Source organism: Sapajus apella, unplaced genomic scaffold (genome assembly GCF_009761245.1).
Source record: "Sapajus apella isolate SASKATOON/1434 unplaced genomic scaffold, GSC_monkey_1.0 scaffold12, whole genome shotgun sequence".
NCBI classification, from domain to species: domain Eukaryota; kingdom Metazoa; phylum Chordata; class Mammalia; order Primates; family Cebidae; genus Sapajus; species Sapajus apella.
Genome location: NW_022436952.1, coordinates 22,621,314 through 22,634,343, shown reverse-complemented (window position 1 = coordinate 22,634,343; position 13,030 = coordinate 22,621,314). Strand labels below are relative to the sequence as shown.

The following is a 13,030-nucleotide window of genomic DNA, read 5'->3' as shown; positions in this document are numbered from 1 at the left end:
AGATACAGTCACAGTCTTCAAGGCCTGCCTCAGGTCACACCTCCTCCTTGGAGTCTTCTGTAGACTTCCAATTAGAAGGTGTTCTTCCCTCTCCTGAGTTCTGCGGGCTGGGCATCGCTTGTGTACTTTATTTTGTAGTTGCTCTTCAATGTGCCATACAGACTTCTATTTCTTCTCTACTAGAGACTACTGGACTACAAGCTCGTCTTTTTTTTCATCTGCATGTCTTGTACCTGGGAAACGCTAAATATATCCTTTGATGAGTGGCTATGCATGTCTAACACAGAACCAGTGGAATATTTATAGATAATAGTGTGTGAGTAACTTTTCAAATTCTCTGTCTCTCTTTTTTGGCAGTCCCTAAATTAGTAATTGCATTTAATTCTTTTTTCTTTTATTCATTTGAAAATGTCCTTTAACATTCCACTTGATAGACATCTTCCTCTTTTTAAAAATAATACAAACCCAACAGGGTGCAGTGTCTCATACCCATAATGTCAGCACTTTGGGAGGCTGAGGTGGATGGATCACTTGAGGTCAGGAGTTCGAGACCAGCCTGCCCAACATGAAGAAACTCCATCTCTACTAAAAATACAACAGTTTGTTCGGCATGGTGGCATGCACCTGTAATCCCAGCTACTCAGGATGCTGAGGCAGGAGAATCACTTGAACTCAGGAGGCAGAGGTCGCAGTGAGCCAAGATTGCCCCACTGCACTCCAGCCCTGGTGACAAGGTGAAACTCTGTCTCAAAAAACAAACAAACAAACAAACAAACAGAACTAATACAAACCCTTCCAAAAAGTACTGCTCTTCTATTCCATCCACTCTCCATCTAGTTTCCTATACGAAAAAAGCCACCTTGCGATCTTCCCTTGAGGATCATGAAAACCAGTTTTCCCTCATATGAAGCCATATGAAGATGTGAAGTAACACAAACCTCAAAGATTTCAAAGCCTGCGATGTCCAAAACACCAATGAAGTGCTGTCTTGGCAGCTTCGTGTCCAGTTGCTGGTTGATGCGAGTGACCATCCACAAGAACAACTTTTCATAGACTGATTTTGAAAGAGCGTTCACGGCGTGATGAACCTATCCAGGGAAAGTTCAGCTAATGGGTACGAAGGCAGTGGCCAGCAAGGCCCCGCACCCTTTCCCGGCCTCGAAATAGTTACCTGATCCACAGTTTGACCTTTGGTAACATACTCATTCCCAACTTTCACTCTGGGAAAGCACAAAGCTTTCAGGAGGTCTGAGGAGTTCAGGCCCATCAGATAGGCTGTTTTGTCAGCCACTGGTGAGAAAACAAGGACAGCAATCAGAAACAGGGAAGAGCCGCTTGGAATATCATCCAGACGTTTCAAAGCTTGGCTAAGTTCATCTCCGTATGCTGTGCGTTCCCTGTGGCTGAACCGCATATACATGGCCAAGGGAAGCTAAGTGACTTAGAGAATATGAAGGACTTGATGAAAAGGCAGGGCTGGGCTTCAGAAAGCCCTGGTCATCCCTCACCGCATCTGAAATAAGACCACTTTAGTGATTCAGAAAAAGCAAGTGGTAACAATAGCTGTGGGCCTCTGAGGCCAGAAAGGGTCATTCACTTCTCTGGATGGAAGAAGGATTAATTGCTTTCAATTTCTTTGTTTTGTTTTGTTTTGTTTTTTGTTTTTTTTGGAGACAGTCTCATTGTGTGGCCCAGGCTGGAGTGCAGGGGCGTGATCTCAGCTCACTGCAACCTCCACCTCCTGGGTTCAAGAAGCTCTCATGCCAGCCAGGCGCGATGGCTTCCACCTGTAATCCCAGCACTTTGAGAGCCTGAAGCAGGCGAATCGTTTGAGGTCAGGAGTTTGAGACCAGCCTGGCCAACATGGTAAAACCCTGTCTCTGCTAAAAATACAAAAAAGTTAGCCAGGCATAGTGGTGTGTGTCTGTAATCCCAGCTATTCGGGAGGCTGAGGAGGAGAATCACTTGAACCCGGGCGAAGGAGGTTGCAGTGAGCCCAGATCACGCCACTGCATTCTAGCCTGGGCAACAGAGCAAAATTCTGTCTGACTCTCATGCCTCAGCCTCCTGAGTAGCTGGGATTACAGGCATGCACCACCATGTCCAGCTAATTTTTTTTCTTTAGTAGAAATGGGGTTTCACCATGTTGGCCATGCTGGTCTCGAACTCCTGACCTCAGGTGATCTGGCTCCTTCAGCCTCCCAAAGTGCTGGGATTACAGGTGTGAACCACTGCGCCTGAGTGGATTAACTGCTTTACAAAGCGGCACTGAGTGACCTCAGCGGATCCGCCACCCGCTCTGGCTTGTGGCCTGCCGCACTGATTTTGTACCTTCTGTGCCGTCCGGCTCCGCCTGCTCCTCTCGCTGCTTCTGCTTGAACTTCATGTTCCCATAGTGCATCACGGCTCCTGTCAGCTTGTAGAGCCCAGATTTCTCTTCTGGGGTGAAGCCCAGGATATCAATGGCGCTCTGGCATGGAAAGGGCAGCACATCAGTCAGTTGGCCCTGGTGATGGAGGAGGAACACCCACCCACCCCTTCTGTTGGTTCCACCTACGTCCGTAGCCAGCAGCTCCTCTGAGTCATCTATGCTGGCCACCAGGATCTCCCCCTGGCTGATGAACGGGTAGTCGTAGGGGTTGGTCGTAATAAGCAGCAGCTCTGAAATAACAAGTAGTTCCAGGAGGTCATGCAGATGCAAAGAAAAAAACCCACCCAATGGACCTGAGCTCCTGCACCCTGGGCTGGAACTTTTACCGCTGGAGCCCAAGTTGAACTTAGAATTCAAAAACTTTTAGACAGGCCGGGCGCGGTGGCTCGCTCCTGTAATCCCAGCACTTTGGGAGGCCGAGGCAGGCGGATCACGAGGTCGAGAGATCAAGACCATCCTGGCCAACACGGTGAAACCCCGTCTCTAGTAAAAATACAAAGATTAGCTGGGCATGGTGGTGGGTGACCGTAGTCCCAGATACTTGGGAGGCTGAGGCAGCAGAATCGCTTGCACCCAGGAGGCAGAGGCTGCAGTGAGCTGAGTTCGCACCACTGCACTCTAGCCTGGGCGACAGAGCAAGATTCCATCAAAAAAAAAAAAAGAAAGAAAAATATTTTAGATAGCTCTACAATACTCAGGCTGTCATGGAAAATATAGTCCAGGGAAGACTTTTCAGTTGCCCACACAATGGAGCTGAAGGACCCTGGAGAGAACCTTTAAATTCCCTTTCCTTACATGCTATTGGTGCATTATCAGTGTCAGCTGGGAGAAGTTAATAGGGAAAACTGGCTGAATGTGAGTCAGGACAAGGGCCCACCCAGGTCGTTTGGTATAATCATAGCCTTTTTCTAAAATCTGTTGAAAGGCTGCAGCCTGTTTCCAAGCTGGAGACCAAAAGGCTGAGCAAACACAGCCAAAGAGCAAAGAAAGCAGTGTGCATGGAGACCTCTGTGAGGGGCTGACAAGGGGCAGCGTGTAGTGCGTCCACAGGCTTGGCTGTTTGCTTTGGTATCAAGTTCGGCCATAGGTTGTTTCTGTGCCAGAACAGAAGGGGGCGCCAAAGGACAGTTAGCTGTTCAGTTGCTCAGAAGGATTTTATAAACCAGAGCTTGTTATCCTCCATTTGATCAGGTTTTTCTAATTGGCATGTCACTGCCAAGATAGTCACATCCCATTTCTAAAGTAAACTTCTCCTGGCCAGGTGCAGTGGCTCACGCTGGTAATCCCAGTACTTTGGGAGGCCAAGCCAGGCAAATTGCTTGAGCCCAGGAGTTCAAGACCAGCCTGGGCAACATGGTGAAACCTCATCTCTACAAAAAACACAAAAGGTAGCAGCTGGGTGTGGGGGCATGCGCCTTGTAGTCCCAGCCATTCAGGAGGCTACGGCTGAAGGATTGCTTGAACCTGGCAAGGTCAAAGTTGCAAATGAGCTGTGATTGTGCTGCTGCACTCCAGCCTGGGCAACAGAGTGAAACCCTATCTCAAAGTAAATAATAAAACTTTTTTCTATTGACTGTGGAGTCACCATATGTAGATACAACTCTTCTCGGTCCAGTGACCAGAGTCAAACTGCCTAAAAGGCCATCCCCATTGGTGACTTCCTCACCTATGAGCTCAGGCTTCTTGTTAGAAAGAATCTGGTAGAAGATATGGTAGCTTCTTTCAGCCTTCAGCTGGAAAGTGACTCTTGATTTTTCCAGCAGATCTGGAACACAAACGCAGGACTCTCTTTCAAACTGTTCCCGGTCTCTCTGAGACCCCATCTAATCCCCGTGGATCTACTTACAAGTTTCAATATCTGCAGAGGCCAGCTTCCCCGTGGTTCCAAAGTGGATTCGGATGAACTTGCCCTGTATGGGGCGGATTGAGGAGGAGACCAGGTTCTACCATGGCCCAATAGTTCCCTTTGTCTCCTGGGCAATGTAAACAGGAGCCCATTCCCCCTACAGTTTGAAATTATATATGTCCTCCCTCTTCTCTCTTCTTCTCTTTCCAGTTTAGTTTTTCTTCTTATTTTCTAAAATTGTATTTATTTATTGAGACAGAGTGTTGCTCTGTCACCAGGCTAGAGTGCAGTGGTGTGATTTCAGCTCACTGCAGTCTCCACCTCCGGGGTTCAAGTAATTCTCCTGCCTCAGCCTCCCAAGTAGCTGAGACTACAGGTGCCCACCACCACGCCAACTAATTTTTGTATTTTTAGTAGAGACGGGGTTTCACCACATTGGCCAGGATGGTCTCGATCTGTTGACCTCGTGCTCCGCCCACCTCGGCCTCCCAAAGTGCTGGGATTACAGGCGTGAGCCACCGAGCCCAGCCTATTTCCCTTTATTTATCCCTTTTATTCTATGCTCCTCCTCCTCCACCTCAATGTATCTAGTCAACAAAGCAGTTAGAGTGATTGTTTCAACATGTAAATCGAATCCTATCACCCCCTGGCTTACAGAATCCCTCAGTAGCTTCCTGTTATACTCGGAATAGAATCCAAGCTTCTTCTCATGGCTACAGCTCCCACATGACCAGATCTCTTTCTCTGTCTTCCACCTCATCTCAGGGGACTGGGCCCCCTGCCTTCCTCCCTACAGCCACACGGACCCTCTGTAGGCGCTCTGACTGCACCAGGCCCTTCCCGCATCAGGGAATGAACTTGTTCTTTCTTTATCCCCGCCCCCCCCCCCACCCTGCCCTTGTAGTTTAAAGCCAGGTTCCTTCTCATGCTGCCGTCTCAGCCCCGCAGAGAGACCTTCCCTGCCCACCCTGCCTAAAGTGAGCCTGGCTCCCAGTTCCTCTCTCACACACGCTGTTCAATGAACTTGGCCTGAATTTCTCTTTGTCTGAAATGATCTTGAGTTGTTTCATTTCTCATCACTTGTCACCCCTCGTGACTCTTTGAGGACAGACCTCTTGAGGTACAAAGCAAATCACCTCATAACCAAACCCAGACTCACAAAACGGGAGGAGTTGTCATTCCTCACAGTCTTGGCGTTCCCGAAGGCCTCCAGCAGGGGGTTGGCACTGATGATTTGGTCTTCCAGAGTCCCCTAATGCAAGAAATTGAGTGAGGATGAGGAAACATTTTGTTTGTTTGTTGTTTTTTGAGACAGAGTTTTGCTTTTGTTGCCCAGACTGGAGTGCAATGGTGCAATCTCAGCTCACCGCACCCTCCGCCTCCCGGGTTCAAGTGATTCTCCTGCCTCAGCCTCCCGAGTAGCTGGGATTACAGGCATGCACCACTACGCCCAGCTAATTTTGCATTTTTAGTAGAGATGGGGCATCTCCATGTTGGTCAGGCTGGTCTCAAACTCCCGACCTCAGATGATCCGCCCGCCTCGGCCTCCCAATGTGCTGGGATTACAGGCCTGAGCCACCATGCCCGGCCTGAGGAAATATATTTTTTTTGTAAGCCACAAAATGACAGTAAAAACTGCTCACCCACTCTGACTCTGGCTTGCCCTAATAAAGCCCCACCCTCCTTGACTTTCCAATCTGAGGACCAACCAAATCAGAAGTATGTCTTACTAAAAACACTTTTGCCATTTTGTTATATTTGGCGCTACAGTTGGGGCTCTTGACTGAACATTCCTTTAACGCCTCGATCCCTTGATTCTCTAGTCAGTTGTCCATATTCATTTCATACCGCTATATTTGTTTCCAAAGGCCAGGATATTCTGTGATTCACTCACATTGGTGTATGTGATTCTGCCATAAAAGAACACACTCTCTGCTGGGCATGGTGGCTCATGCCTGTAATCCCAGCACTTTGAGAGTCTGAGGCAGGCAGACCACCTGAGGTCAGGAGTTCGAGACCATCCTGGCCAACATGGGGAAACCCCGTCTCTACTAATAATACAAAAATTAGCCAGGCATGGTGGTGGGCACCTGTAATCCCAGCCACTTGGGAGGCTGAGGGAGGAGAATCACCTGAACCCGGGAGGCAGAGGTTGCAGTGAGCCAAGATCGCGCCATTGTACTCCAGCCTGGGGGACAAGAGTGAGACTCCATCTCAAAAAAAAAAACAACCAAATAAGCTCTCTGAGCTGTCTGCAGATTGACCTTTATTAGTTTAGCCTTAGAGCTTTGTCTTCTAAGAAATCCTGGGATCAAGTCCTACAAGATCAACTCCTCATCTAAGATGACTAGCTGTCCTTCAAGACAGTAAATCCCAGCCCGCTCTCCCTTCCCTGAAAAGGGAGGAATGTGAGGACGTTTGGCTCCCTCATTCAGAGATTAAGACAACAGTTAAAAGTGGAAGCAAAGCAAGCCTTTCTCTCCCATCCGTACCTTCATTTTGGAGTCCTTCTTCTTGGCCAGGTCCCCAGTAGCTGCAATTGTTGCAAAGTACTGGATGACCCGTTTGGTGTTCACAGTCTTTCCTGCCCCGGATTCTCCGCTGTGCAGAGTGATCAAAAGAGAGAGAAAGAAAGAAGTCTGTTAGTATCAGCAGGCTTTCCAGGATGTCATACTGGGGCCTGGGCATGGTCTGAGCCACCTCTGACACACACCTACCAAACTAATGTGACAGACCACTCAAGAAGGCAGAAGCCCAGGGCGCAGATGCCACAGCCACTTGCTCAGTTGACCCAAGGACGGGTCATTCCATTTTTCTGAGGCCTTATGCAGACCTTCCTGCCCATCCCCAAATTGATCTTTTTATTATAGTCTTTGCTCCAAACACTTTCTAATGAACAGAATAGAGCCAGTAGCATATTTGGTCACAGCTATGAAACCACTCTATGCCAGGGATACTTACGTGATCAGAATGGACTGGTTTTCACGATCTGCCAGAGGAAAAGATAAAATAGTTGATGTGCAATATAAAAAGATTGTCGACTAGATCCTGGGATTTCTTAGAAGACAAGGCTCCTGATTCTACTCCACTCTCAAGCAGAGTTAAACTGCACAGTTCTTCTTCCTTTAAATTTTTTATTTAGCTTTAGGTGGGAATCTGAAGAGCCTCCATCTGGTTTATTTTATTTTTTTTATTTTTTTTGAGACAGAGTCTCACTCTGTCACCCAGGCTGGAGTGCAATGGCACAATCTCGACTTACTGCAACCTCCACTTCCCGGGTTCAAGCAATTCTCCTGCCTCAGCCTCCCAAGTAGCTGGGATGACAGGCATGCAGCACCACTCTGGGTTGGTTTTTGTATTTTTAGTAGAGACAGGGTTTCGCCATGTTGGTCAGGCTGGTCTGGAACTCCTGACCTCAGGTGATCTGTCTGCCCTTGGTCTCCCAAAGTGCTGGGGTTACAGGCGTGAGTCACCACGCCTGGCCTTTTTCATTTTACTTTTAGTTGACAAATAATAATTGTATATATTTATGGTACAGTGTGATGATGATGATATATATATATATATATATATATGGCAGAATGATTAAATCAAGTTAAGTAACAAATCTATCACCTCACATACTTTTTTCTTGTGGAGAAAACATTTAAAATATACTACTTTAGCCATTTCAAAATATGCAATGCATTATTACCTAGCAGAGTCCCCCCTTGTGTGGGACAGATCACCAGCACAGATTCCTCCTGTCCAGCCGTATCCTTTGGTCAACATCAAGAGCCTCCTTATCGAGACTGAGACTCAGAGAGGTTAAGTCTCTACTCAGGACCAGCCAGTGGCTTCTCTCCGTATTAGGGTGAACTATATACAATGGTCAGTCTTGGTTCTAACCCATGAAAACATCAGTTTTGCATGTTCTCATTTGCATTAAATCCAAACTCATCACCTTGGCCTGCAGGGCCCTACATGATGCGGCCTCTTTCTGCCTCTTTTGGCTCCTCCCTCCTCCTTTCCCTGTGCTAAACACCAGATGGGGACCAGCCTGGGACCCAGGGCCAGCTGCCCTGCGCCTCTCCACGCAGCCCCTGCCCCAGCACCGCATGCTTCCTCCCGGGAGACTCACCAGTCAGCATGAACTGATAGGCATTGTCAGAGATGGAGAAGATGTGGGGCGGGGCCTCCTGGCGCTTTTTGCCTCGGTAGCCTTCCACCACCTCGGGGTTGTACACCGGCAGCCACTTGTAGGGGTTGACGGTGACACAGAAGAGGCCCGAGTAGGTCTGTGGGAGGAAAAACACATACGTGTGTATGTGCGTGTCTATGGGTATGTGAAACCCCTTGCCTTTATTCTTACCTCATGTTTCATTGGGATAAACTTTTAAAGGGGAGAAGCTACCATTTTTATTTATAATGAGGCGCTGAGACTCAAAAAGGGACGTAACCGACCCTCCCATAGTTGGTAAGTTACAGCGCCCCAAGACCAAGCCTGGCCCCAGGTTCCCCGCTCTCTGGCTCCTGATCCTCCTCCCCACCTTCCTTCCTCCAGCCCCGTCCACCTCTGGCTTTCTTGCCTTCTTTCTCGTCCCTGTTTGTCTTTTGTTCATCAGCCAGGCAAGCACTCATCTTCCAGAATCCCGTGGCCTGCACACATACCTCGGCCTCCCTCCCCCGCCCCCATGTCAAATGCCCTGGGGAAACCACCGGGAAAGCCCTCGCGGACATAGATCATCCAGGATGTGTAGCGGTCCTTGAGGTTGTACAGCACAGCCGGCTCGTTCAGGTGCGTCAGCATGGCCATGTCCTCAATCCTGTCGAACTTGGGGGGGTTCATGGCATACACATCCTCCGGTTTGACCACCAGGGTCTAAAAGGGAAGAGTCACAGTGCTTCATAAGATTCTCTGCACGCCTTGTCTGCTGCCCCCACGAAGAGACCAAGAGACACTCGAGCTCAGAGGGAAGGGCTGAGTGCTAGAGCAAGCCCAGCTCGCAGCGAGAGGAGGAAAGGCTTTGGGGCAGCTTGTGGAGGTGCTGAGGGAATGGGGTTTGTCTCTGTTACGCAGGGCTTTCTTTTTTCCTCTCCAGTGTACCTGAGGTGAGAGACGGATGTCAGAAGTGGGAAAAGAGGATCTCTGTGGGTGGTTGTGGGCGATGGTGCCTGGGACCAGGAGCCACAGGAAAGTTTCAGCTGTCAGTAACACTGCCTAGACCAAAATCCAGCTCCAGCAGCTGGCTCTGTGCTGTCTACTAGAGAAGACAACACGTATGTCCCCTGCAGTCCTGAGGCAGGGACCAAAGAGAATGAGGGGCATCGGATCGCCAGACTGGTGCCCGCAGATTGCCAACGTTCCGAGCTCTCTGAAAGCAGCTGTCTAGTCCCCAGCCCACATCTTCCGCCTTCACCACCCAGCCCAGCATGCTTATGAAAGGGCCCCCCAGCTGCCCCCCTCACCCCTTTCCTGCCCTTTCAGGGGTCAGAGTGTTATAAGCCAGGCAAACGGCACCATGACAGTTCTGAGCAAAGACAGGTGTCTCTCCACTTCTCTCAACAGGAGAAACCCCCACACCCTCGGGCTTCCTGGGGCTAGAGGACCTCAGTCACTGGGGGTGGGGAGCTTGTCTTCCTCTCCACTGCCCTGTCCTCACCTCCTTTTTCTCTGTGACTTCTTCTGAAAGGATCAGTTTCCCTGGTTCTGCCTCTGGGCAGTGTGAACGGGAAACCTGCCTTTTCCCTGCCTTCAAGCAGGAATTCATTCAAACCATCCCCACCAAGGGGCCCTCACTGTCTATGGTGACTTCTTAGGCTCATCTTAGATTATCATTCACTGTGTCTAATTTCCGCCTTCCCTGATGTGTTAGGAGCCCATTCTTAGCGCCTTATCTGAAATACACAGAGAGCCACCTTCTGGGAGAGCCAATGCTTGGTAGCACTGCTGGGCTGTTTTCAATGCCTTTTTCCTTTATGCCCAACCCAGTGATACTATTTACTATCTCTTGCATTTTCTTTTTCCTCTTTTCCCTCCCTCCCTCTCTCCCTCCCTCCCTCCTTCCCTCCCTTCCTCCCTTCCTCCCTTCCTCTCTTCCTTCCTTCCTTCTTGGGACATTTCCAGATTCTCCTGGTCCAGGTTTTAGAAACTAGTGAGGTCCAGAATTTCTCACGGCACCCCCACAATGGCTTGGGCCAGAATGTATTGGGCTGCAGTGCCCATCACCTTCATGATACAAGGAAGCTGCTACTTCATTGAGCTTGTGGTCCCCTAGGATCCCTTACCTGTTTTCCTTACTTCCTTAGTTAGATGGCTATTGCTAGAAGAATTGGGGAGAAATCTAGGCTATCAAAGGAGGGTGTTCTAAAACAGCTCTCATTAGTGTTGAACTCCCACCTCCACACCCTTGGGACGCATGGAGCTGGGCACCTCTGGCCTACAGTGAACATGGACAAAAATACCTGAAAACTAATTGTTTTAATCAGCCACAGCCAGCCTCTATTCCCACCTGCAAACCTGAGGCCGGTATCCACCCTGCTTTCTCTGAAGACACCTGGGAAGCCACAGGCTACGTCGTAGGTGGCATTCCAGTGCTGGAGCCACATCTGGAGGTGGCTGGGGTTGGGCAGATGCATACCCAAGGCAACCACAAGGACCCGGTGGAGGACCAACGGCCTGTGGAGGCTGCAGAGTCTTACCCTGTTGTCCTCAGTTTCCACGGTGACCTTCCCATCCTGAGAACTCTTGATTTTCCCCTTGGCATATTCTTCCTTTGAGTCCACCACAAAGCAGTAAGTCTTGGCATCAAAGGGCTGGTTCTGAGCCTCGATCCTCTCCTTTTCTGACTTTCGGAGGAAAGGAGCGGCGATGCCGAACACTTCCATTTCAGTGTCACTGCTCATGGTGTCAGCTGGAAAGCAAACCCACCCAGTGAGCTCAGCTGCCCCCTTGCTGGGTGCCCGGCAGCTCCAGGCTGTCTCAGCATCTGCTCTGCCCCACTTCAGCCACAGGAGCCTTCAAAATCAGGGTCCCAGGAACAAGGCTGTCCTCATGCCTTGAGGAGCTGCACCCAAAGAGCTTCAGTGCTAGGAAATCACATGGGCACATGTTTATTGAAGGGCTACTCTGTGCGACAGACCTACAGCCTATTTAATCCAAGCTCCTCAAGCATCTGAGGCTTGAATTGGCGAAGGGACCTTGGAAGTGAGCACCCCTCTTGGGACCTCCTTTTCCTCTTCTGTGAAACCCAGATGTTGCTGAGGGAATGTTTAAAAATAAACACCAGGCCAGTTGGGTGGCTTATGCTCATGCCTGTAATCCCAGCACTTTGGGAGACCAAGGTGGGTGGATCACCTGAGGTCACGGGTTCGAGACCAGACTGGCCAACATGGTGGAACCTCGTCTCTACTAAAAATACAAAAAATTAGCTGGGCATGATGGCAAGTGCCTATATTCCCAGCTACTCGGGAGGCTGAGGCAGGAGAATCGTTTACCAGGAAGGTGGGGATTGCAGTAAGTCAAGATTGTACCACTGCACTCCAGCCTGGGCAACAAGAGCAAAACTCCATCTCACAAATAAATAAATAAACAAACAAATAAAGAGAGTGTGCTAATGGCAAATAGAAATTTTTGAACCCTTTCAATCAAGGTGGCTACATCCTCTCACCAGGGAACCTGCTTTTTGCTTCCTTGGGTTGCTAAGAACAAAAGCAAACCATCTAACATCAGCATCAGTTTGACAGTCCCCCAAATGCCACCTCCTCTCCCATCTGAACCTGTCCTTGTCTAAACGTGCTAGTTCCTCTGTCCCTCTGTCTGTCGCTTTATGGTTGGTGGGAGGAGGGAGGAACTGGCAAGTTTTCACCTAGAGACCTCCAACAGCCAATGGACAGGGCTCAGCTTCTCACCTGAGAGTCCCACCTGTAGGATGAGAGCCAAAAGCAGCAGCAGCCAGGAGGTCCCGGACCTGGAATAATAGGCACATACCCAACTCAGCGGCACCTGGGGTGGCTGCTTCCATGTTGAATCGGCTTCTGATGAGTTAACTCAAAAGGATAAAGGACTAATAATTTAAAGTCAGACTGGGGCCAGGCATGGTGACTCATGCCTGTAATCCCAGCACTTTGGGAGGCCGAAGCAGGCAGATCACGAGGTCAGGAGTTTGAGACCAGCCTGGCCAATACAGTGAAACCCCGTCTCTGCTAAAAATATAAAAATTAGCCTGGCATGGTGGCGATCATCTGTAGTCTCAGTCACTAGGGGGTCTGATCCGTCTCTACTAAAGATATAAAAATTAGCCTGGCATGGTGGCGATCACCTGTAGTCTCAGTTACTAGGGAGGCTGAGGCAGAAGACTCGCTTGAACTTGGGAGGCAGAGATTGCAGTGAGCCGAGATCATGCTACTGCATTCCAGCCCGGGCAACAGAGCGAGACTCCATCTCAAAACAACAACAACAAAAACACAGGCTGGAGGAGCAGATGGGACATGACCCACAGGTAGCCATGCAGGGAGCAAAAACCCTCAGCTGTGCAGAATCTGGTTTCTCCCAGCCTGCAATGGCGCCTGCTTCAGTCTTCCTGACTCCTGTTTAGAACTGGACAGCAGAGATGGCATCCCAGCTAAAAGCCTCCAGTTCCAGGGCAGGGGCAGGTCTCCTTGTCTGTGAGCAGGCAGTATCTCTGAGATTAATCTACACACAATGGCCACAGCCAGGGTGGTCTTGAGAGGACAAGACACCTGGCAAATGCACAGCCCAGGTGGAGATGGTG

General features: G+C 49.6%; 1 protein-coding gene across 2 annotated transcripts in view; it reads right to left on the bottom strand.

Annotated features, from left to right (window-relative positions):
* Window positions 1-12,239, bottom strand: part of LOC116553116 (myosin-3) — a 130,800-nt gene extending 118,561 nt beyond the window's left edge. The window contains exons 1-13 of one of the 2 annotated variants that reach the window (XM_032280274.1): window positions 12,168-12,239; window positions 10,959-11,170; window positions 8,995-9,138; window positions 8,398-8,554; window positions 7,239-7,266; window positions 6,770-6,878; window positions 5,437-5,529; window positions 4,278-4,341; window positions 4,098-4,196; window positions 2,558-2,661; window positions 2,332-2,470; window positions 1,172-1,290; window positions 939-1,088 (exon numbers count right to left, since the gene is read on the bottom strand). In XM_032280274.1, the coding sequence (XP_032136165.1) occupies window positions 939-1,088; window positions 1,172-1,290; window positions 2,332-2,470; window positions 2,558-2,661; window positions 4,098-4,196; window positions 4,278-4,341; window positions 5,437-5,529; window positions 6,770-6,878; window positions 7,239-7,266; window positions 8,398-8,554; window positions 8,995-9,138; window positions 10,959-11,162 (1,410 nt within the window). In that variant the 5' untranslated portion in view covers window positions 11,163-11,170; window positions 12,168-12,239. The remainder of the gene's footprint in view (window positions 1-938; window positions 1,089-1,171; window positions 1,291-2,331; window positions 2,471-2,557; window positions 2,662-4,097; window positions 4,197-4,277; window positions 4,342-5,436; window positions 5,530-6,769; window positions 6,879-7,238; window positions 7,267-8,397; window positions 8,555-8,994; window positions 9,139-10,958; window positions 11,171-12,167) is intronic. The other variant, XM_032280275.1, reaches the window with a different exon arrangement.
* Between the last annotated feature and the right edge of the window lie 791 nt (window positions 12,240-13,030).